This window comes from Carcharodon carcharias, chromosome 15, assembly GCF_017639515.1.
Source record: "Carcharodon carcharias isolate sCarCar2 chromosome 15, sCarCar2.pri, whole genome shotgun sequence".
Lineage (NCBI taxonomy): Eukaryota > Metazoa > Chordata > Chondrichthyes > Lamniformes > Lamnidae > Carcharodon > Carcharodon carcharias.
This window is the reverse complement of record NC_054481.1, coordinates 22,879,840-22,905,203: the sequence shown is the minus strand read 5'-3', so window position 1 is coordinate 22,905,203 and position 25,364 is coordinate 22,879,840. Positions and strand designations below refer to the sequence as shown.

The following is a 25,364-nucleotide window of genomic DNA, read 5'->3' as shown; positions in this document are numbered from 1 at the left end:
TATCCTCATCTGAGGAAAGCTCAATAAAGTAAACTCATTCTCTATTATTAATGCTTAATTATTTATGTTAATCAAAAGCACATGAAGTTCTGTAGAGGCTCCAATTGAGGACAGTAGAAGAATAATGAACCAAAGCATAGTTTCTGAGACTCAGGTTTTCTGGTGACACAAAGGCAATCGAACACTGGAGAACTTTCTTCCTGGGGTGTTTTGGAGATTAGCGGTTAGGAGCAAAACTTTGCAGCTGATTTCTTACAGGAATAAATGTCAGCATTTCAGCTCCTTGAATCTGTTCCTTTATGGGATCTTTTACATCCACCTGAGCGGACAGACAAAGCCTTGGTTTAAATACCCCACCCAAATCATAGCACCTCCAACAGTGCAACACTTCCTCAGTACTGCATTGCGCTCAGGCTGACACTTAATTATACGCTCAAGTCTTTTGGTCTCCTTATTTAAAAAATGATATCAATGCATTAGAAGCAGTTCAGAGAAGCTTCACTTGACTCATTCCTGGGATGAAAGGCTTACCTTATGAAGAAAGGTTGAACAGGTTGGGCCTATACCCACTGGAGCTCAGAAGAATGAGAGGTGATCTTTACAGAATCTCAAATCACTTGCTGTGTGAAAAGATATAAGATCCTGAGGGGACTTCATAGGGTAAATACCAGGTAGATATTTCCACTTGTGGGAGAGACTAGAACTAGGAGACATAGTTTAAGTATTCAAGGCCTCCCCTTTCAGATGGAGATGAGAATTTTTTTCTCTCAGAGGGTCATTAGTTTGTGAAATTCTCTTCCCCAGAAAGCAATGGAGTCTGGGTCATTGGATTTATTCTCGGCTAAGTTAGATAGATTTTTGATAGACAAGGGAGTGAAGAGTCATGGGGGCAGACAGGAAAGTGGAGTTGAGATCATGACCAGATCAGCCATGGTCTTATCAAATGGCAGAGCAGCTCGAAGGCTGAATGTCCTACTCCTGGACCTAAGTCCGATGTTCCAATTTCCCAATGGAGTGGGGCTTAGAGCCATAACCTTTTGGCACATGGGTGACATTTGGCACTGGCCAAAACTGACACTGCAAATGCACTAAATACTGAAATGCAGTACCCTATTGAACAAAATCTATGATAACCCAATGAACATCATCATGAGATTACCCCATGAAAATTACAAAAAACACATAGAATTTTGGAGAGAGAGGTTAAAACAGTGAGGCTTCTGGAGAGAAAGATTAAAACAGTGAGACTTTGGGACAGAGAGGATAAAGCAATGAGACTCAAATAGGAGTACGTGTAGAACAAAAGCAAGGGTCCATATTCTATTTATTTAAGATATGCCTGGGGACTCAGTCCCATGATTTGCACATCCTGCGCTATGTGGGAAATCCTAGACGCTCCTGGTGGTCTGGATGGCCACGTATGCAGAGGGTGCCTCAGACTGAAGCAACTCGAGCCCCGGGTTTTGGAGCTTGAGTGGCAGCTGGGGGCACAAGGGGGCATTCACGAGGCTGAGGGGTTCGTGGACAGCATGTTTCAGGACATGGTCACCCCGCAGCTTAAGGAAGTGCAAGCAGGGAGGGAATGGATGATTGCCAGACCGAAGGGGACCAGGCAGGTAGTGAGGGAATCCCCCAAGTGCATCTGCCTTGCAAACCGTTTTTTAGCCTTGGAAAACGGTGAGGGTGATGGTTCCTCTGTAGAGGCCAACCAGAGCTAAGGCCATGTCACTGTGGGTGGTCCAGCTGCTCAGAGGGGAGAAAGAAGAGTGGAAGGGCAATAGTGGAAGGCGTTCATTAGTGAGGGGGGTTGACAGGCGCTTCTGTGGCCATAGACAAGACTCCAGGATGTACGTTGCCTCCCAGTTGCCAGGGTCAAGGATGTCATGGAACAGCTGCAGGGCATTCTGAAGGGGGAGGGTGAACAGCCAGAGGTCGCGGTCCATGTTGGGACCAATGACATAGGAAGAAAGAGAAATGAGGTCCTGCAAGCAGACTTTAGGGAGTTAGGTAGGAAATTGAAAAGCAAGACTTCAAAAGTAGTAATCTTTGGATTATTCCCAGTTCCATGCAGTAGTGAGTATAGGGACAGACAGAAAGAGCCGATGAATGCATGGCTGGAGAGATGGTGCATGAGGGGGGGCTGTAGATTCCTGGGGCATTGGCACCATTTCTGGGGGAGGTGGGGCCTGTACATGTTGGATGGGTTACATCTGAACAGGAATAGGACCAACAGCCTCATAGAGAGGTTTGCGAATGCTGTTGGGGTGGATTTAAATTAAATTGGCAGGGGGATGGGATCCTGAAAAGTAGTTCAGAAGGGGTGAGATGGAATTAGAAGTTAAAATGCTAGTAAATGAGCCTGGTAGGCAGAGAAAACATAAGATGGATAAGAAAGAAGTGAGGAGTAGCAGGGCTAAATGGAATTTATTTTAATACAAGGAGTCTGAGGAATAAGACATTTGAGCTGAGGACACAGATAGGCACTTGCATGTATAATATCATAGCTATGACTGAGACTTGGCTAAAAGAAGGGCAGGATTGGCAGCTCAACATTCCTGGTTGTAGAGTATTCAGACGAGGTAGAGAGGAGGATAGAAGAGGAGGGGGTGTCACAATATTGATCAAAGAATCAACTATAGCAGAGATAAGGGATGATATCTTGGAAGGATCATCAAATGAGGCCATATGAGTAGAAGTAAAAAAAAAACAAAAGGGGCAAACACACTGGGTGTGTACTATAGACCCCCAAAGAGTCAGGGAGAGATAGAGGATCAAATATGTAATCAAGTTTCAGAGAAGTGTAAGAATAATAATGCAGTAATAGTAGGGGATTTTAACTACCCAATATTAACTGGGAGAGTTTTAGTGTGAAAAGCAGGGAGGGAGCAAAATTCTTAAGTTGCATCCAGGAGAACGTTTTTAGCCAATGTGTAGAAAGCCCAACAAGGGAGGGGCAGTTCTGGACCTAATATTCGGAAATGAGCCCAGGCAGGTGGAAGGCATATCAATAGGGGAGCATTTTGGTGATAGTGACCATAACTCAATTAGATTTAGGGTAGTTAAGGAAAAAGATATGGTTGGACTGGGAATAAAAGTTCTAAACTGGGGAAAGGCTAATTTTACTAAAATGAGGAATAATTTAACCCAAGTGGACTGGGAGCAGCTATTTGCAGATGAAACTACATCAGAGCAGTGGAAGGCATTCAAGGAGGAAATAGCGAGAGTGCAGGGAAAATATGTTCCTGTAAAGAACCCTGGAAGTGAAGGGGCATAAATGTTCAGATTAAAACAAAGAGAGAAGCTTATGGCAGATACTGCAGGCTCAATATGGCTGAGTCGCTAGAGGAGTATAAAAAGTGCAGAGGGGAATTTAAAAAGGAAATTAGGAAAGCTAAGAGCGTGCATGAGAAAGCATTTGTGGGTAGAATAAAGGAAAACCCAAAGGGGTTTTCTAAATATATAAAGGGCAAGAGAATAACTAGGGAAAGAGTGGGGCCAATTAGAGACCATAGAGGTAACGTGTGTGTGGACCCATAAGACGTGGGTACAGTCCTCAATGAATACTTTGCATCGGTCTTCACAATGGAAAAGGACAACGCAGGTATAGACATCAGGGTGGAGGACTGAGAAATATTAGAGGAAATTAACAGAGAGAGAGAGAGGAGGTACTAGCGGGCTTAGAGGCCTTAAAAGGGCTAAATCCATGGGCCCGGATGAGATGTATCCAAGCAGCTAAGGAAGGCAAGGGAAGAGATATCAGGTATGCTGGCAATAATTTTCAAATCCTCTCTGGCCATAGGTGAGATGCCAGAGTACTGGAGGACTGCTAACATTGTCCCATCATTAAAAAAGGGAGGAAGGGAGAGACCAGGTAATTAGGGGCCAGTCAGTCTAACCTCAGTGGTGGGGAAGTTACTAGAAAGATTTCTGAGGGACAGAATAAATCTGCACTTGGAGAGACATGGATTAATCAGGGATAGTCAGCATGGATTTGTTAAGGGAAAGTCGTGTTTAACAAATTTGATTTAATTTTTTGAGGAGGTAACCAGGAGTGTTGATGAGGGTAATGCATTTGATGCAGTCTACATGGACTTTAGCAAGGCTTTTGATAAGGTCCATCATGGCAGACTGGTCAAGAAAGTAAAAGCCCATGGGATCCAAGGCAAAGTGGCACTTTGGATCCAAAATTGGCTGAGAGGCAGGAAGCAGAGGGCGATGGTAGAGGGATGTTTCTGTGATTTGAAGTCTGTTTCCAGTGGGGTTCTGCAAGTGCTAGATCTCTTGCTGTTTGTGGTGTACATAAATGATTTGGATTTAAATATAGGGGGTATGATCAAGAAGCTCGCAGATGGCACAAAAATTGGAAGGGTGGTAAAGAGTGAGGAGGATAGCCGTAAACTGCAGGAGGATATCAATGGACTGGTCAGGTGAGCAGAGCAGTGGCAATTGGAATTCAACCCGGAAAAGTGTGAAATAATGCACTTGGGGAGGGCTAACAAGGCTGGGATTACACTATGAATGACAGGACCCTGGAAAGTATTGAAGATCAGGGGGACCTTGCTGAGCATATCCACAGATCCCTGAAGATAGCAGGGCAGGTGGATAAGGTGGTTAAGAAGGCATATGGGATACTTGCCTTTATTAGCCAAGGAATAGAATACAAGAACAGGGAGGTTATGCTAGAACTGTATAAAATGCTGGTTAGGCCACAACTGGAGTATTGCGTGCAGCTCTGGTAACCACATTATAGGAAGGATGTGATCGCACTGGAGAGGGTGCAGAGGAGATTTACTAGATTCTGCCTGGGCTGGAAGAGGGGTTCCATTTCGTGGGATACTGGCATCAGTATTGGAACAGGAGTGATCTGTACCGTTGGGACGGTCTCCACCTGAACCGATCTGGGAACAATATTCTAGTGAAAAGGGTAAATAGGATGGTCAACAGGACTTTAAACTAGAAAGTTGGGGGTGGGGGGGAAGGGTGAAACTCCAAGAAGTATGACTAATGGGAAACAAAGCAGCAGGTTAGCATGTGTTTGTTGGGGCGGGGGGGGTGGGGTTGTGGGGTGGGTTCAACTTCATGGAAAATTATGAAAAAACAGAAAAGAAAGGAGAGCCCAGGAGAGGCTATTAAAGTCTCCAGAACACAAAATAGGACAGAGTGTTTGAAAAGGGCTAGGAATCTAACTTCAAGCATATCAGATAAAGGGATGAGAAAGGGGACAGGAAATATAGGACAGAAGGTGTTGTATCTGAATGCACGCAGTATACAAAATAAGGTAAATGAGCTTGTGGCGCAGACTAAAATTGGCAGGTATGATTTGGTGAGCATCACGGAGACATGGCTGCAAGGGGATCAGGACTGGGAGCTAAATATACAAGGATCTTCATCCTGTCGAAAAGATAGGCAGGTTGGCAGAGGAGGTGGGGTTGCTTTGTTAGTAAGAAATGATGTAGGATCAGATGATGTAGAATCTGTATGGGTAGAGTTGAGGAACCACAAATTTAAAAATCCATAATGGGAGTTATGTACAGGCCTCCGAACAGTAGTCAGGATGTGGGGCACAAGATACACCAGGAGATAGAAAAGGCGTGTAAGAAAGGCAAAGTTACAGTGATCATGGGGGATTTTAATATGCAGGTAGACTGGGAAAATCAAGTTGGTAGCGGATCCCAAGAAAAGGAATTTGTGGAATGTCTACGAGATGGCTTTTTGGAGCAGCTTGTGGTGGAGCCCACTAGGGAACAGGCAATTCTAGATTTAGTGACGTGTAATGAGGCAGATTTGATAAGGCAGCTTAAGGTGAAGGAACCCTTAGGAGGAAGTGACCGTAATATGATAGAATTTACCCTGCAATTTGAGAGGAAAAAGCTGGAATCGATGTAACGTATTACAGTTGAATAAAGGCAACTACAGAGGCATGAGGGAGGAGCTGGCCAGAATTGACTGGGAGATGAGTCTAGCAGGAAAGACAGTGGAACAGCAGTGGCAGGAGTTTCTGGGAGTAATTTGGGAGACACAACAAAAATTCATCCCCAGGAAGAAGAAGCATACTAAAGGGAGGACGAGGCAACCATGGCTGACAAGGGAAGTCAGAGACAGCATAAAAACTAAAGAGAAAACATACAATGCAGCAAAGAGCATTGGATTGGGAAGCCTACAAAGACCAACAGAGGACAACTAAAAAAGACATAAGGAGGGAGAAGATTAAATATGAGGGCAAACCAGCCAGTAATACAAAAGAAGATTGCAAGAGTTATTTTAGATATATAAAGGGTAAGAGAGAGGTAAAAGTGGACATTGGGCCACTGGAAAATGAGGCTGGAGAAGTAGTAGTGGGGAACAAAGAAATGGCGGAGGAACTGAATAGGTACTTTGCATCAGTCTTCATGGTGGAAGACACGAGTAACATCCCCAAAGTTCAAGAGAGTCAGGGGGCAGAGGTGAGTATGGTGGTCATTACCAAGGAGAAGGTGCTAGGAAAACCGAAAGGTCTGAAGGTGGATAAATCACCTGGACCAGATGGATTATACCCCAGAGTTCTGAAGGAGATAGCTGAAGAGATAGTGGAGGCGTTAGGGGTGATCTTTCAGGAATCACTGGAGTCAGGGAGGGTCCCAGAGGACTGGAAATTCACTAATGTAACCCCCCTGTTTAAGAAGGGAGTAAGGCAAAAAATGGGAAATTACAGGCCAATTGGCCTGACCTCGGTTGTTGGTAGGATTTTAGAGTCTATTATTAAGGATGAGATTTCAGAATACTTGGAAGTGCGTGTTAAAATAGGGCAAAGTCAGCATGGTTTCATCAAGGGGAAGTCATGCCTGACAAATCTGTTAGATTCTTTGAGGATGTAATGAGTAGGTTAGACAAAGGAGATCCAGTGGATGTTATCTACTTGGACTTCCAGAAGGCCTTTGACAAGGTGCCACACAGGAGGCTGCTCAGTAAGATAAGAGCCCATGGTGTTAGAGGCAAGGTCCTAGCATGGATAGATGATTGGCTGTCTGGCAGGAGGCAGAGCGTGGTGATAAGGGTGTCCTTCTCAGGATGGCGGCCGGTGACTAGTGGAGTTCCGCAGGGGTCATGTTGGGACCACAACTTTTCACTTTATACATTAATGATCTAGATGAAGGAATTGAGGGCATTCTGGCTAAATTTGCAGATGATACAAAGATAGATGGAGGGACAGGTAGTATTGAGGAAGCGAGGAGGCTGCAGAAGGATTTGGACAGGTTAGGAGAATGGGTAAAGAAGTGGCAGATAGGATACAACATGGGGAAGTGTGAGGTCATGCACTTTGGGAGGAAGAATAGAGGCATAGACTATTTTCTAAATGGGGAGAGAATTCAGAAATCTGGAGTGCAAAGGGACTTGGGAGTCCTAGTCCAGGATTCTCTTAAGGTTAACTTGCAGGTTGAGTCAGTAGTTAGGAAAGCATATGCAATGTTGGCATTTATTTCGAAAGGACTGGAATATAAAAGCAGGGATGTGCTGCTGAGGCTTTATAAGGTTCTGATCAGACCACATTTAGAATATTGTGAGCAATTTTGGGCCCCGTATCTCAGGAAGGATGTTCTGGCCCTGGAGAGGGTCCAGAGGAGGTTCACGAGAACAATCCCAGGAATGAAAGGCTTAATAAATGAGGAACGTTTGAGGACTCTGAGACTATACTCGATGGAGATTAGAAGAATGAGGGGGGATCTGATTGAAACTTACAGAATACTGAAAGGCCTGGATAGAGTGGACGTGGGGAAGATGTTTCCATTAGTAGGAGAGACTAGGCCCGAGGGCACAGCATCAGAGTAAAGGGAAGACCTTTTAGATCAGAGATGAGGAGAAACTTCTTTAGCCAGAGAGTGATGAATCTATGGAAATCATTGCCACAGAAGGCTGTGGAGGCCAGGTCATTGAGTGTATTTAAGACCGAGATAGATAGGTTCTTGATTGGTAAGGGGATCAAAGGTTATGGGGAGAAGGTGGGACAATGGGGTTGAGAAACTTATCAGTCATGATTGAATGGCAGAGCAGACTCGATGGGCCAAATGGCCTAATTCTGCTCCTATGTCTTATGGTCTTATAGTCTTATGGTCCAAGCTATGATGAAAGATTGCATAGTCTGGGGTTGTTTTCCTTGGAGCAACGAAGGTTATGAGGGGACCTGATAGAGGTGTATAAGATTATGGGGGGCTTGGATAGGGTGGATAGGAAGGCACTTTTTCCATTAGTGGAGGGGTCAGTAACCAGGTAAGAGGTGGAAGGCTAGGAGGGGAGTTGAGGAGAAATCTTTTCATCCAGAGGGTGGTGGGAGTCTGAAACTCACTGCCTGAAAGGGTGCTTGAGTAAGAAACTCTCATAATATTTAAGAAGTATTTAGATATTTGCTTGCTTTGCCATAACCTCCAGGGCTATGGGCCAAGTGCTGGAAAATGGGATTAGTGTAGTCAGGTCTTTGTTGACCGGTGGGTCACAATGGGCTGAATAGCTTCCTTTTGTGCTGTAAATGTCTACTATATGTACTTAATCCTAAAATATTCAAGAAAGAAATACCTGCATTTATATAGCCTCTTTCATGACCTCAGGACATCCCAAAGTGATTTACAGCCAATCAATAAAGTGCTTTGAAGTGTCATCACTGTTGTAATTAACTAATTACAACACTGTGGCAAATTGCAATGTATTAATTGGAATGGGCTAGTTCAGCGTAGATACAAGTCTAATATAACACAATTTCTCTACCTTAGCTGTGCCGCATTTAGTGGTAATATTGGAGAACTACATTCAATGTGCAAGATTGCAATACAGCTTAGCAACCTTTTATTCAATCTTCTTTCTCTTCAGGTACCATGCCCTAAGCAACCATGGACCTCCATGTTAATCTTTATCTGGAGGTGTGGATCATCTTCGCTGGTGGTACATTCATCCAGTTGGCAAGGCTCTTTGGAAAGATAATTGTCTGCCTTGATCTCTTTAACCATTGATCTTTCCCATCGGCAACAGACCAAGCAATTCCAGCTGTCTCTTTCTGATCTTGGTCAGCAGAGTTCTTTTGGTCTCTGATTTTACTGGTACCTCTTCATTGGTTGTGTGGCTTTTCTAAGATATCATCATTATCCACCTCAAAAACCATAACTCTGTAGCCTCAGTTCTTCTCTGCATTGCTTCACTGATCATCCAACACTCACTTCCCTATGTCAAAGTTGGTGTGATGTAACATTCCAGGATTCTAAGTTTTGTTTTCATGACTAATTTTGAGATGGTCTCAAATTGATTTAATTTTTTGAAATGCATCTTTGGCCATTCCAATCCTTCGTCTTATTTCTTGGTCGCACTTTCTGTCTGATGTTAACTTACATCCTGGGTAACAGGATTTGTCTACCTGCATGACCTTTTCTTTCTTCGGTGTGATCTTACATTCTGGTACAATTTTCTTTTTTGACACTACTAGACATTTTGTTTTCTTACAATTTATGCTCAGCCCTTTCTTCATACTTTTACTCACTACTTTATCCAAATTTTTTTGCAGTTTCTCTTCAGAGTCAGCAATAAGAATGGTGTCATTGGTGAATCTTGTATTATTAAGGTTGTAACTTCCAACCAATAATCCAGGAAGGTCATTAATCACTCTAAGAATATTTTAATATTTTCACTATACAAACTCTATAAATCTGGGGAGAAAACACATCGCTGTCTGACCCCTCTTTTAATCTTCACGATTTCACTTAAATCATTCTGAACATTTACAACTGCAGTTTGTTTCCAGTAAAGATTTCTTATCACTCTAAGATCCTTGCCGCCATAGTCAAGTGGCTCGAACATGCTCATCTGTTCTTCATGTTTCACCTAATCAAATGTCTTACTATAAAACACAAGAATATATATTTTTTCATCTCTATGGCTCTTTCTGATAGCATGTGTGCCATGAAGATAGCATTTCTTGTCCCGTATTGTCTACAAAATCACACTGAAGAGCTGAAATTTCTGGCTTTATCTTGCTCCTGGCCCTATTTATCAGTGCTCAAAGAAGAATCTTAGTAATGTGACTCACCAGCCAGAAAGTGTGATGGAATTCTCATTCAATTGCTCCAGGCTTTTTAGTGAGTGTAATAAATATTGGTTATTTTAGTCTTCTGGGATTTCTCCTGTGCCGTAAACTTCATTAAAGACAAGAGTCAGTTTGTCTATTCCTAAGCCTTCTATACTTTTAATTTGTTTGGTGACTATTTCATCTGGGCTTTTGGCTTTATTGTTTTTCATCTTATTTATTGCTGTTCTTACTTTGTATTTCATGATCTTTGGACCATCCATGTTTTCCTTAATTGTTAAAAATGTGAAGGAATAGAAAAATGTAAAAACAGTGACTCAAGAACAATTCGTAATAACATTAGGGAAATCACAGGAAAATTTGGGTGTACATCTGGCAGATACATCAAAGGGAAACATAGGGAAGTTATCATGGAAAATGACCAAGTACTTCGAGATGGACTGAATACGGACAAGGCTTATTTGAGGACAACAGACAAGAAGAAAAGCCAACAGAAAACATAGGTGGCCCAAAGATCATGAAAGATTAAATAAGAACAGCAATAAATAAGAATAAAAACAGTAAAGCCAAAGGCCCAGATGAAATAGCCACTGAACAAATTATAAGCTTAGAAGACTTTGGAATAATCAAATTGACTCGTCTTCATATTCAGTATGTCATTGAAATGTTCAGCATTCAACCATTCTTTTAGAATTAGAATATAAAATGTCCTCTTATTTTTAATAGGTTGAATACTACTGGCTTTTCATCAAGTCGGGATGGCTTGGGAGACCTTTAAAAATGGTGGGCAGTTCCCGATTTCTGACCCCATTCCTGGGCTGTCTGATTTTTGGGATGCCTTTAAAGGGTGTGGGCTGGTTCCTGTCAAAAGCCTGCATTCAGCACTCCCTTCCTGGCCAACTCTATTGAGGAGATAGGCATGTCCTATCCCTCTGCATTTTCATGGAGTCGGGCCAGGTTTTTAGAGAGCCGTGGTTCACAGCCCCTCAGAGGAGTCATGAGCCTTAATCTGCATGAAGGGGCCTTTTAAAAAATGAGTTCAAAGGATCCTCCTCATGCCTCCCATGCCAAGATAAAGTCCCCACCCACCCCCTATGACCCCTCATGCCCCATAGGCCAAGGTATGGCATTCCACCCACCCCCTAAGGCCCCTCATGCCCCCTCGGCCAAGTTATGGCACTTCCATGCCCATTAACCCACTATACAGTAAAGAATCAATGAACTCTATTGTGACAGTAGGGTGTGTAAAAAAAAGCTTTAAAAACACAGTAATTCATTCCTTCATTACTTTCCACTATGTTAAAAAAAATCATTTCACCACAGGGCAATAAAAGTGTCATTTTTCCGGACCCTTTATAGTATCATAAACAGAAACCGCAAGCCCTTGAAACCACTTAACCTTGTGTAAATAAACAGTGTGAAATTTACAGCAGAGATCAGTCAGCCAGAGCTGTTAGCCAAGTAATATTTTCCCTGGGGCTCTGGTGTTTCAACAAGAGTAATGGTTTTCTGAGACCTCAGGCTTGAGGGCATGAGGGGCATAGCTTGGCATGGGGGATAAGGGGCCATGGGGGATGGGTAGGGTACCATTACTTGGCATAGAGTACATGAGGAACCTTGGGGGTGGATGGGGGGACATAGCTTGGCATGGCATAAGGGGCCATGGGTATGGGTGGGGGGCAGGAGGGTGAGTGGTGAGGGCAGGAGGGCCTTTCTGCTCTGTTTAAACTTGGATGAAGTCCCATAGCACCACAGTGGAACTTTAAACAGCCCCCCTCCACATCCAGCAGCCCCTGTGGCTGCCTCTGACCTCTTTCCTGGGTCAGCTGGCCTGACCCCAGCCTGCATCCACCGCATCCACCACCCACACCCGCAACACCCCCCAACCCACCCCCACCACCAGCCCCCAATAACCCCCACCCTGCCAACCACCCCCCCAACCACTCCCCCTCCCACCACCCCATCCCCCATCCTCACCACCACTCACCCCACCACCCACCTACCACCACCACCCCCCACCCCCCTCAAATCCCAGGGCTTGGTGACCTAATAAAGAGCTTTCTAATTATGAAAGGTTTTGACAGGGTAGACACAGACAGAATGTTTCCACTTGTGTGGAAGAGCAAAATTCAAGGCCATCAATATAAGATAGTCACCGAGAAATCCAACAGGGAATTGAGAAGAAACCTCTTTGCTCAAAGAGTGGTGAGGATGTGGAATTTGCTACCACAGAGAGTGGTTAAAGTGAATAGTATAGACGCAGTTAAGCAGAGACTAGCTAGCAGAGGTTGCAAGGAAAAGAGGGCTATGCTGATAAAAAATTGAGATGAGGAAAGACAGCAGAAGGCTCGAACAAAGCATAAATGCTGGCATGGGCTAGTTGGGCCGAATAGACTTTCTATGCTGAATTTCCTATAAAATCCTACATAATGAAATGTTAACTCCTTGTACAGCACACTGTTACTTGTACTGTCTGGTTTCAGAGATTTCGCCTTTAGTAACTGAGAACTGTGATATGCTTTACATGTGTTCGATTCAACTCAACATTTCCTCATGGTGGAATGTGTCCTCGTAACACTTTCTGTTGGTACAGAACTGCTTCGAAGGCTCATCACAACTTCTGTGCAACTTTCTGTTGTCTCTTGAAAGCTTAATAACACTCTCCGGGACCCTTTGAATCATCTCAGAAGCCCTGAGGGTAAAACCGGACAAGGGAATGGGACGCAAAACAGGTGAATTTGCATTTGCCCATCGATATACGAGTTCTCCTGAAGTCAATGGAACTGAATGGGGCGACTAATGGGCAATTGATTTCTTTTGGGTCCCCAACTGTGTCCAATTTTATCACCCCTCCCCCACCATCCCCATTCTCCCCCTCTTTATGAATATAATTGTATTGATAGGATTTTCTGGTCCAATTTCAGTTATCAGACCAGTATGGCTCTGTGTTTACCATTCAGCTGGGACTGGAAAAAGTGGTGGTGCTCACAGGGTATGAAACAGTGAAAGAAGCCCTTGTAGACCATGCGGACGAATTTGCAGAGAGAGCAAAGATCCCAGTGTTGGAAATGCAGGCGAACGGTTATGGTAATCAGCTCTTCACTTCCTTCTGTGTCATTGATATGGTAATTACTTGTTAACAAAACAAATAAGATATTTCAATCGCAGGCTTAGCACACCAGTTACAACGGTGAGCTAGGGCTCCATTAAGAAAAACTAGAGCAGTGAGCCTGCTACTACGGGGATGGTAGCACAGAGCAAAGTCAGTAAAAAGATGTTTCCACTTGTGGGGGAGTCCAGAACTCGGGGTCATAAATATAAACTAGCCACTAATAAATCCATCACGGAATTCAGGAAAAATGTTTTTACCCAGAGAGTGGTTAGAATTGTGGAGCTTGCGAGTGGTCGAGGTGAATAGCACAGATGAATTTAAGGGGAAGCTGGATAAACACGAGAAAGAGAGGAATAGAAGGATATGCTGGTGGGGTTAGGTGAGGAGGGGCACAAGCACTGCATAGACCTAAGTTAAAAGCAAATTACTGCGGATGCTGGAAATCTGAAATTAAAAACAGAAAATGTTGCAGAAACTCAGCAGGTCTGGCAGCATCTGTGGAGAGAGAAACAGAATTAACATTTTGAGTCCGTTTGACCCCTTATGCTGAGTTTTTCCTGCATTTTCTGTTTTTATTACTGCATAGAGCTGTTGGCTGAATGGCTTCGATCTATGTAATTCTATGTAAATCACTATGTCAGAGCAACAAATTTGAAACCATTGAAATAAATGAAGGGTGCAATTAGTATATTAAAACCCCAATGTTTCCCACTTTGTCCTTGGATGCATTGGAAACAAAGTTAGTTATCTTCCGTTTGGTGTACATTCTAGGTATTTCTTTTGGACATGGGGAGTCATGGAAACAGATGCGAAGATTCGCTTTAATGACGCTACGTAATTTTGGAATGGGCAAGAAGACAATTGAAGACAAAATTACAGAGGAAGCCAAGTTTTTGGTGCAAGAATTTCAATCTCACCAAGGTTAGAGTTTAATTCCATGATTATATTCTGATGGATTTGTTGGTACAACTTGCTTATATGACTTCTGCAGAAACATTCAGTGCTGTTTCATTTGTGGGTTTTACTTCATGTTGTTAACATTCTGGCCACTGGAGTGTCTGCCTGGTGGAGGCCATTGTCATACAGCCTTGGGCACTCTGGATGATGGACTGAAATACATGCTTAACTGTCTCTGAGCTTGATTCTGTCCTCATCTAGCACCTATCCAATCTCATTTTCGGACAGAAATCATTTTACAATGCAAATGATGTTGCACTTGTGGTGGTGTCTAGAACTAGGGAACATAAATATAAGGTAGTCATTAAATCCATCAGGGAATTCAGAAGAAACTTCTTCACTCAGTGAGTGGTGAGAATGTGAAATTTGTTACACAAGGAGTGGTTAAAGGGAATAGCATAGATGCCTTTAAGAGGAAGCTATGTAAACACAAGGGAAAAATGAACATTAGGATATGCTTATAGAGTTAGGTGAAGAGAGGCACAAACATTGCATAGACCAGTTGGCTCAATAGCCCATTTCTGTACTGTATGCTTTATGCAATTCTAGTTCTGTGTATTTCTAGAAGGTGATCAGGAGCAGGTGCCCTGGCTGAATTTCCCCTCCCTTACTTAGGATTGCTGAAGTCAAGTCAATCATGGCACTAAATTGAGGAGCAGGGGAGTTCTTCCTGGTGCCGCAATTAATATTTATCCCACAACCAACATCACTAAAACAGATGATCTGGTCAGGTGTAAGGCAATGACCATCTCCAGCAAGAGATAATCTGACCATCCCCCCTTGACATTCAATGGCATTACTATCACTAAATCCCCACATTATCTATATCCTGGAGGGGTTACCATTTACCAGAAACCGAACTGGACGAACTAAATAAATACTATGGCCACAAGAGCAGGCCAGAGGCTGGGAATTCTGAGGCAAGTAACTCACCTCCTGACTCCCCAAAGTCTGTCCACCATCTACAAAGCACAAGTCAGAAGTGTGATGGAATACTCTACACTTTCCTGGATGAGTGCAGCTACCACAACACTCAAGAAGCTCGACACCATCCAGGACAAAGCAGCTCACTTGATTGGCATCCTATCCACCACCAACGCACAGTGGCTGCAGTGTGTACCAACCACAAGACGCACAGCACAAACTCACCAAGCCTCCTTAGACAGCACCTTTCAAACCCACGACCTCTATCATCTAGAAGGAGAAGGGCGGCAGACCAATGGGAACACAACCACCTGGAAGTTCCCCTCCAAACCATACACTTGGAAATATATCGCCATTCCTTCATTGTCGCTGGGTCAAAATCCTGGAGGTCCCTCTCTGACAGCACTATTGGTGCATCTACACCACATGGACTACAGTGATTCAAGAAGGCAGCTCACCACCACCTTCTCAAGGGCAAGTAGGGATGGGCAATAAATGCTGACCGGGCCAGTGATGCCCACATCCCTTAAACGTATTTAAAAAATGATCTCATTGTTGTTTTTGGAAGCTTACTGTGAACAATTTAGCTGCCACATTTCATAACTTTGCAACGGTAAAGAACAATTTTTTTTTTATTTCTGTTGGACTATTGTAAAGAACATACATCTTTTTATTTTTCTGTTGGACTGTGAATTAAAATTACAATGGCTGCAGTTTAAAGGTTATATCCACTGGAACAGGATGAGAGAAATATACAATGTTGCATTCCTGGAGCAGAGCCTGCCATGAAAGACAGGATGGTGCCGGAAAGAAGTCCTGGACCAAGGGAGCTGCCTGACAACAGCATTTTAATGGCTCCTGACCAGGTGTCCAGGATTTGTGTGACAAGCAGTGCAGCTAAAAGCTCTGAGCCTGCAAAGAGAAAACATCAAAAATCTCTTTTCCTCACATCTCTGTAATCTGTTCTCTCTCTCTCTGTGGAAATCCCTGTAAAAAGCAAAAGGGGAAAACCACTGTTAGAGACATTGAAAAGCAAGTTCTCAGCCAATGGACTAAATACTGAGAGTACTGGAAGACCATCTCGTGTCATCAACAAGAACTGAAAGGAATTTGAAAGACATCAATCAAAATCAACCCATCGAATCCTGTACTTCAGGTTGATGATATTGGACTGTTTTATCCCACCCTTAAAATCCATAGTTTTGTGTATCTTATGTGTCTTGTAGTGTGTGTATAGGGATTTAAGAAGGGGTAGAGTTTATGTTATAATGATAGAAATATGAACTGCTAATTTCTTTTCTTTTGCCACTGGTTAACGACAGTTTATTCAATAAACAATTATTTACTTATTAAGTTTACAAACCTGGTGCTTGTATTCTGTTAACCTAAATTAAACAGGTAGAATTGGGGCAGTCTAGTGGTTTGATCAAACTTTTCACATTTGTCACAGCCTGGGGTACATTGGGGCTTGATATTACCGTACACCATCCCCAGTGATTCATGACACAACACTGAAGTTCAAAATGGATTTCCATGGCTGCAAAGCACATTGGGGCGTCCTGAGCTTGTGAAAGGTTTGATATATATGCAAGTTCTTTCTTTCCTTTTTTATTCTGTTCTGGCAAAGACCATTATGGCCCCAAAGGGTCATGAGGACTCGAAACGTCAACTCTTTTCTTCTCCGCCGATGCTGCCAGACCTGCTGAGTTTTTCCAGGTAATTCTGTTTTTGTTATGGGACCTTACTATGTGACTTAGAAACTGGATCATCAGAGGAACTGAAGCTGTGACAGGTTTAAGACATCAGAAGGAATTGAAATGTATCACCGTTCTGTTTTCAAAATAACATTAAATTTCATGTTGATCTGTGTTTGCTGGCAGGCCAGCCTTTTGATACAACTGTGCCTGTCACCTCTGCCATGGCCAACATCATCTGTTCGATAGTTTTTGGAGATCGGTTTGACTACAAGGACAAAATATTTCATACTATAACAAAGCTGATACGTGAAAATTTTAATCTACTTGGGACATCCAGAGTCCAGGTATACATTCAATGATTAGAAATTTGAAGTGATATTTTGGTAAGAAGAACAAGGAAAGGCAATATAAAATAAAGGATACAATTCTAAAGGGGCTTCAGGAGCAGCGACCTGGGGGTATTTGCGCACAAATTGTTGCATTTGTCAAGACTGGGTTGGGAAAGTGGTTAATGAGGCACACAGGGTACTGGGCTTTAAAGATAGGGGCATAGAGTACAAAAGCAAGGAAGTTATGGTGAACCTACAATCGTTCAGCCTAACTCAAGTACTCTGTCTAATTCTGGGCACCACACTTCAGGCAGGATGTGAAAGCACTAGAGAGGGTGCAGAAAAGATTTACGAGAATGGTTCCGGGGCGAGAGACTTCGGTTATGAGGATTAACTGGGGAAACTGAGGCTGTTCTCTTTTGAGTAGAGAAGGTTGAGAGGAGATTTGATACTGGTGGTTCAAAACCATGAGGGGCCCGGATAGAGTACACAGGGAGAAAAAGGCAAAAAATTGTGGATGCTGGAAATTCAAAACAAAAACAGAAACAGAAATACCTGGAAAAACTCAGCAGGTCTGGCAGCATCGGCAGCAGACAGCTGACTTTTCGAGTCCTCATGACCCTTCAACAGAACTAAGTAAAAATAAGAAAGGAATGAAATATAAGCTGGTTTAAGGGGTGGGGAGTGTTGGTTTTTGGGACAAGCAGCCAGTGGAGATAACCAAAAGCTGTCACAGACAAAAGAACAAAGAGGTGTTGAAGGTGGTGATATTATCTAAAGGAATGTGCTAATTAAGAGTAGAAGACAGGACAGATAAGGTACAGATAGCTCTAGTAGGAGTGGGGGAATACTAAAAGGTAGAAATAAACAATGGGTGGAAATACATTTAAAAATAATGGAAATAGGTGGGAAAAGAAAAATCTATTTAAATTATTGGAAAAAAAAGTAGGGGGAAGAAATGGGAAGGGGGTGGGGATGAAGGAGAGAGTTCATGATCTGAAATTGTTGAACTCCCAATATTCAGTCCGGAAGGCTGTAAAGTGCCTAGTCGGAAGATGAGGTGCTGTTCCTCCAGTTTGCGTTGAGCTTCACTGGAACAATGCAGCAAGCCAAGGACAGACATGTGGGCATGAGAGCAGTGTGGAGTGTTGAAATGGCGAGTGACAGGGAGGTCTGGGTAATGCTTGCTGACAGACCGAAGGTGTTCTGCAAAGCGGTCACCCAGTCTGCGTTTGGTCTCTCCAATGTCAAGGAAACCGCATTGGGAGCAACTAATGCAGTAGACTAAGTTGAGGGAAGTGCAAGTGAAAAGCTGCTTTACTTGAAAGGAGTGTTTGGTCCCTTTGACGGTGAGGAGAGGGGAAGTAAAGAGTCAGATGTTGCATCTTCTGTGGTTGCACAGGAGGGTGCCGTGGGATGTGGTTGAGGAGTATGGGGTGATGGAGGAGTGGACCAGGGTTTCATGGAGCATGGAGGGAACAATCCCTACGGAATGCCGCCAGGTGGGGTGGGAGTGGTGGGGGGGTGTAGGGAAGATGTGTTTGGTGGTGGCATCATGCTGGAGTTGGTGGAAATGGCAGAGGATGATCCTTTGAATGCGGAGGCTGGTGGGATCATTTCCGCAACTCCAGCATGATGCCACCACCAAACACATCTTCCTTTCACACCCCCCACCCCCCCAACGGCATTCCGTAGGGATCGTTCCCTCCATGACACCCTGGTCCACTCCTCCATCACCCCCTACTGCTCAACCCCATCCCACGGCACCTTCCCATGCAACCGCAGAAGGTGCAACACCTGCCCCTTCACTTTCTCTCTCCTCACCGTCAAAGGGCCCAAACACTCCTTTCAAGTAAAGCAGCTTTTCACTTGCACTTCCCTCAACTTAGTCTACTGCATTCGCTGCTCCAAATGCGGTTTCCTCTACATTGGAGAGACCAAACGCAGACTGGGTGACCGCTTTGCAGAACACCTTTGGTCTGTCCGCAAGCATTACCCAGACCTCCCTGTCACTTGCCATTTCAACACTCCACCCTGCTCTCATGCCCACATGTCTGTCCTTGGCTTGCTGCATTGTTCCAGTGAAGCTCAACGTAAACTGGAGGAACAGCACCTCATCTTCCGACTAGGCACTTTACAGCCTTCCGGACTGAATATTGAGTTCAACAATTTCAGATCATGAACTCTCTCCTCCATCCCCACCCCCTTCCCATTTCTTCCCCCTACTTTATTTTCCAATAATTTAAATAGATTTTTCTTTTCCCACCTATTTCCATTATTTTTATATGTATTTCCACCCGTTGTTTATTTCTACCTTTTAGTATTCCCCCACCCCCACTAGAGCTATCTGTACCTTATCTGTCCTGTCTTCTACTCTTAATTAGCACATTCCTTTAGATAATATCACCACCTTCAACACCTCTTTGTTCTTTTATATGTGACAGCTTTTGGTTATCTCCACCTATTATTGGCTGCTTATCCCAACAACCCACACCCACCCCCCTTAAACCAGCTTATATTTCACCCCTTTCCTATTTTTACTTGGTTCTGTTGAAGGGTCATGAGGACTCGAAACGTCAGCTGTGCTCTCCTCTGCCGATGCTGCCAGACCTGCTGAGTTTTTCCAGGTATTTCTGTTTTTGTTTTTGTACACAGGGAGAAACTGTTCCCATTAGCAGAAGGGCCATGAGCCAGAGGGCAACAATTCAAGGTGATTGGCAAAAGAAGTGATGGCGACATGAGGAAAAACTTTTTTTACGCAATGAATGGCCAGGATCCAGAATACATTTAAAGTGTGGTGGAGGCAGATTCAACTGTAGTTTTCAAAAGGCAATTGGGTAATTATTTAAAGAGAAAAAGCTTCCAGAGCTATGGGGAAAAGGGAATGGGACTAACTGAGTAACTCTTACAGAGAGCTGGCATGGACCTGACAAGCCAAATGGCTTCCTTCATTCTATGATTCTATTCTATGATTTTTATAATAGAATTTAGATTTGGGTTTAAATATTTTAAATGGCAAATTATCCCATATACTGTTGTTAGGTCCAATACTCTGCAGACTTTCTGGGTCAGCCATTGCTAAAACATTTCCAGTTGATAAGCTAAGAATGAAATTACGTTAATAAAACACCAATGCCCAAAGCTGTGTTAATAAAATCTAAGTCAGGTAAATTTTACTAATTAATTTAAACCCCACACAAGTCATTTAAAACAGCATATTTAAACTCTATTGTCTAACTTTGAGTCTACATTCAGCACAATTCCTCTGCAGCTGTTCATTTGTTTAACCACCCCCTCACCTCCACCGTTGATGTCCTCATGTTCAGCAAAGCCTTTGCCATTTCCCATTCTTCTTGTTACCCTGGTACAACCCCTACCCCCTCTCCAATCTATCAAATTCAACGGGCACAGGTTTGTGCAGCCGGACGTAGAAAATTGAGCATACCTGGTGACAAACTGCATTCGCCATCCATTGCCAAATCTGGCTTCATTACGTCAACTTTTAGTGGGCCTCCTTTTCTTTCTACTAACAGTCAAGTCTTTAAACCTTTCCTCACTGACCACTCCACCACCACCACCACCACCACCACCACCACCACCCCCCCCGCACCCCCCCCCAACTTCTTACAACGAGCGGGGAGCTCATTGGTTTCTCCATCACCAAGATAGAGACCATCTGCTCAGCTGATGCCACACACCCCTTCCCCCAACTTTTCCTCAACCACCAAGCCAAACCTCTCCCCAGTCTCCTGCTACCCTCGCCCTCTCCATCCTCATAGTCAGGGAAAAAGTGAGAGGACAGGGAGGGTCTGTACTTCCTTATAAACTGCAAAATCTCTAACTTCTTCCTGTGCATTCACCTGAAATGTTAACCCTATCTTCCCCTCTCCACTGATGTTACTGATCTGCATTTTTTACTTTTACACCAAATTTCACAGTATTTGCCTTAGTTTAAACATTCCTTTAACATCAATTAGTGGGAAAACCTCACATGTTTAAAATAGTTACCTAGGCTGTTCATTTTCCATCACACGCAAACTTTATTTGTCTGACCATTGAGGAGATAAACATGCTCTCTATTCCTCAGCTGTACAATGCTTTCCCTTTCCTGGGCTTTCTGCCTGGAACTCACAAGAAGATCTTTGAAAACAGAACACAGATGGTTCAGCTCATCCTGAATTTCTACAAAGAACATCAGAAAACATTGAATGAGAATGATATAGGGAGTTTAATTGATGCGTTCCTGGTAAAGCGGCAAGAGGTATTATTGGTTTTTTTTTAAAAGATCAATCCTCACTATAAAGTGTATTAAAGCAATGGACGTTATATCACTGTAACCAAACAACACCATTAGCTTTGTGGGATTGCCTAGCAGCTGTTGGATAGTCTAGATGTTGCACAAAGATCCCAACCCTGCTGATTAGATAGATGACTATATTAAAACAAGCAGCCCCTCATCCACCCCACCACCCCCCCATCACCAGCCCCCAGCCACCACCACCCCCCATCCCCTCCACCACCTCTCTCACCCACCCCACCACCCCCCCATCACCACCCCCCAGCCACCACCACCCCCCATCCCCTCCACCACCTCTCTCACCCACCCCACCACCCCATCCCCCACCACCACCCCCCATCCCCTCCACCACCTCTCTCACCCACCCCACCACCCCATCCCCCCACCACCACCCCCAACCACCACTCCCCATGCACCACCCCCCACCCACCACCACTCCCCACATACCACCCCCCACACACCACCATTACCACTCCCCACACAGCACCCCCCATGCACCACCATCACCACCCCCCGCCCACCACCACCCATGCATCACCCCCCCCATCCCCCCACCACCACCCCCAACACCATCACCACCCTCCACAACACCATCACCAGCCCCCCACCCCCCCCACCCACCACCACCCCATCCCCACACCACCGACCCCACCACCACCCCCTACCCCCACCACCACGCCACACCCCCCCACCACCACCCCCCACCCACCCCCCACCACCACACCCCACCCACCACCCCCTACCCCCACCACCACGCCACAGCCCCCACCACCACACCCCACCTACCACCCCCCACCCCCACACCCTCCACCCCCCACCCCCACCACCACCCCCACTACCACCCCACACCTCCAACCCCCTCCACCACCACCCCCACACATCACCACCCCCCAACCCCCCCACCACCAACCCCCACCCACCACCACCCCCCACCCCCCACCACCACCCCTCATCCTCCCACCACCACCCCCCACAACACCACCACCACCCCCTACCACCACCCCCCCAACCACCCCACCACCACCCCCCACAACACCATCACCACCCTCCACAACACCATCACCACCCCCCACCCCTCCCACCCACCACCACCCCATCCCCACACCACCAACCCCACCACCACACCCCACCCACCACCCCCTACCCCCACCACCACGCCACACCCCCTACCACCACCCCCACCCACCCCCACCACCACACCCCACCTACCACCCCCCACCCCCACACCCTCCACCACCACTCCCCACTACCACCCCACACCTCCAACCCCCCCACCACCACCCCCCACACATCACCACCCCCCAACCCCCCCCACCACCAACACCCACCCACCCCCCCCCACCACCCCCCTCCTCCCACCACCACCCCCCACAACACCACCACTACCCCCTACCACCACCCCCCCAACCACCCCACCACCACCCCCCACCACCACCACCCCCCACTCACTAACGGCCTTTCCTCGTTCCATGCTCTCCTCTACAAAAGGCTAGTCCAATGCTTCCAAAAGATACTAGTTTCAGGCTGTGTCATTTTTATTTTCAAGGAATCAAAGAACCTAGATTCCTATTTCCATGACAACAATTTGGTGACTTCAGTGACAAACTTGTTTGCAGCTGGGACAGATACTTCTTCTTCCACACTGCGCTGGGCAATTCTCTTGCTGATAAAGTACCCCGAGATTCAAAGTAAGTGCTTATGTTAATTTATTCATTAATGCATTTATCTGAGTAAGATATAACGTTGTCAAAATTGATACATTGCGTGATAATTTATGCTCCCCCCCATGGCCAGTTTGGAGGTGGGAGGGTATTTCATCGGGTGGGATGGTTTGTAAGCAGGGACCCCGCCACCTTCCCACCTCCACCCCGATTAAGTCTATAGCGGGAAGGCCTGTGGGCGGCCTGCCCATCTCACTGCTGATTGAGGTCTTTAAGTGAGCACTTAACGCTCAATTAAGGGCCTCTTCACACGGCCACCGGTATTAACCTGGCAGCAGGCACGGCTGTGGCCACACAGGGAGCATGACAAGCAAACGTGTGTGGGTTGCTTGTAGTCTCCTGGGGCAGAACCTCTCATTCAAAGGCACTAAATGCTTGATCGAGGTCCCAGCATCAGGAAGTGGGTGGCCCACTCAGAGCCACCATGACCTCCACCCAGTGAAACCCCTCCCGCCATCACTTACCTCGGGCCTGATTGGTGGGTGTATTTCCCACTATTGCCACACCCTCCCCAGTAGCAAAAGAGCTGCTGGCCTCTGATTGGCCGGCAGTTCTCAGTAGGGTCCTGCTCCTGTGAAAGGCCCACCGGTGACCTCTCAACTGCCTGATTGGTGGGCTTTCCCAAGTGAAGGCAGCATGGGTCTCTCGCCAGATCTCCAGCCAACACTGCCCCCATCCTCCTGTCACCTTCATAACACTCCCCCCATTGCTTTTCAAAATATAGAACAACTAACTAGCAGTTGAGGTAAGCTTATTTACTATAGGTATTGGGCCCATATGACAACTTTATCAATCATTCTAATTAATGGGCACATTATGTCGATTGATTCTTCAGTGCTGTACTGAGGGGGGAGTTGCACTGTCAGATTTGCCACTTTTTGGATCTGACGCCTGCCTTCTCAGGTGGATATAAACAATTCCATAACACTATTCAAAGAAAAGCAGCCGTTTCTTCTCGTGTCCTGGCCATTATTTATTCCTAAACCAGCATCACTTAAAAAAATAGATTAACTAGTCACTTAACTCATTGCTTCTGCTTGCTTTGTATAAACGGGCTACCCTGTTTCTCTACGTTGCAATAATGATTACACTTCAATTAACAAAATATGTCCAATCATGAGAGAATACAGAAGATTAAATAAATGAAAGCACCATTCATGAGTAAATTCACAAAGTATTGATATCCTAAAATACCTTGCTGAAGTAGTTATGAATTACAAAGCTTTAAATATACATTCTCCACCAGGTCCCTCTTAACACGTTAGCCAATATATGGATGTTTTGAAGATGCTGTATTCTTTCATGATTGGGAATATTATAGAAATTGAACTGTTTCTCCCTTAAGGAAGTGTTCAAGAGGAAATTGAAAGCGTTATTGGAACAGAGAGAACGCCCAGAATGGAAGATCGGAAGAGAATGCCGTACACTGATGCAGTCTTGCATGAGATTCAAAGATTTGCTAACATCATCCCAATGAATATTCCACATGCAACAACCATGGATACCCACTTCAGAGGATTTTTTATTCCAAAGGTACAGTTTTCAACTAATGATCAAATATATCAAAGTAATATTTCAGTTCTGTGCTTCACAAGTAATTTCTAACATCTTTCAACTGCTAATTCCAAACTTCCACATGTAAAGATGATTAATGTGTGACTATCCCTATTAAGATTGGAAACTTAAACTTTGAGACTCATTAAGGTAAGGATCTTAGATAAAATATCAGTGTTACAATGTGCATAATCAATGTGGGAAATAGATCAAACACGCCTTTGTATGCCTAGTGTTTAACATATGGCACCATGTTTTGCTTTATTCAAGTTGTCCTGCATTAACTAACTTGAATCATCTTCATTGTTGCTGAACTAGGTAAGGATGGAATTGAGAGCCTTTAATGGACTCAAAGTTGAACATGTTCAACTAAAGTACAGCCGCAATGAACAAAATCAGTGGAATATTGAACTACATACAGAGGAACATAAGTTAGAGGAGGTCATGATTAACAGTTCTGGTCAGGTCTCACCTTGTGTGCTGTGTCTGTGTTGCATGAGAAACAATGGGCAAGGTGTTTAAGCACAGAGAGCAAAGCAGAGAAGATCTGTACGACTGCACTCTGGTATCATGTCAATTTTATGGGAAAGGCTAGAGAAACTTGAATGTTTATGCCTTGAAGGCAGGTATTTGAGAGCTGATCATACAGAGATTTAAAAGATAGTTAAGGGACTAGAAAAGGTAAATTTTGAATATTGCTTCAAATCGTGAGGGCAGAATGAGGGCACACA

General features: G+C 44.7%; 1 protein-coding gene across 1 annotated transcript in view; it reads left to right on the top strand.

The window, feature by feature from the left end:
- LOC121288345 overlaps positions 1-25,364 on the top strand; it is an 85,662-nt gene that overhangs the window by 58,246 nt on the left and 2,052 nt on the right. Inside the window, exons 14-19 of the mRNA XM_041206899.1 lie at positions 12,967-13,129; positions 13,926-14,075; positions 16,916-17,076; positions 21,149-21,322; positions 22,905-23,050; positions 24,429-24,612. Coding sequence (XP_041062833.1) covers positions 12,967-13,129; positions 13,926-14,075; positions 16,916-17,076; positions 21,149-21,322; positions 22,905-23,050; positions 24,429-24,612 — 978 coding nt within the window. The remainder of the gene's footprint in view (positions 1-12,966; positions 13,130-13,925; positions 14,076-16,915; positions 17,077-21,148; positions 21,323-22,904; positions 23,051-24,428; positions 24,613-25,364) is intronic.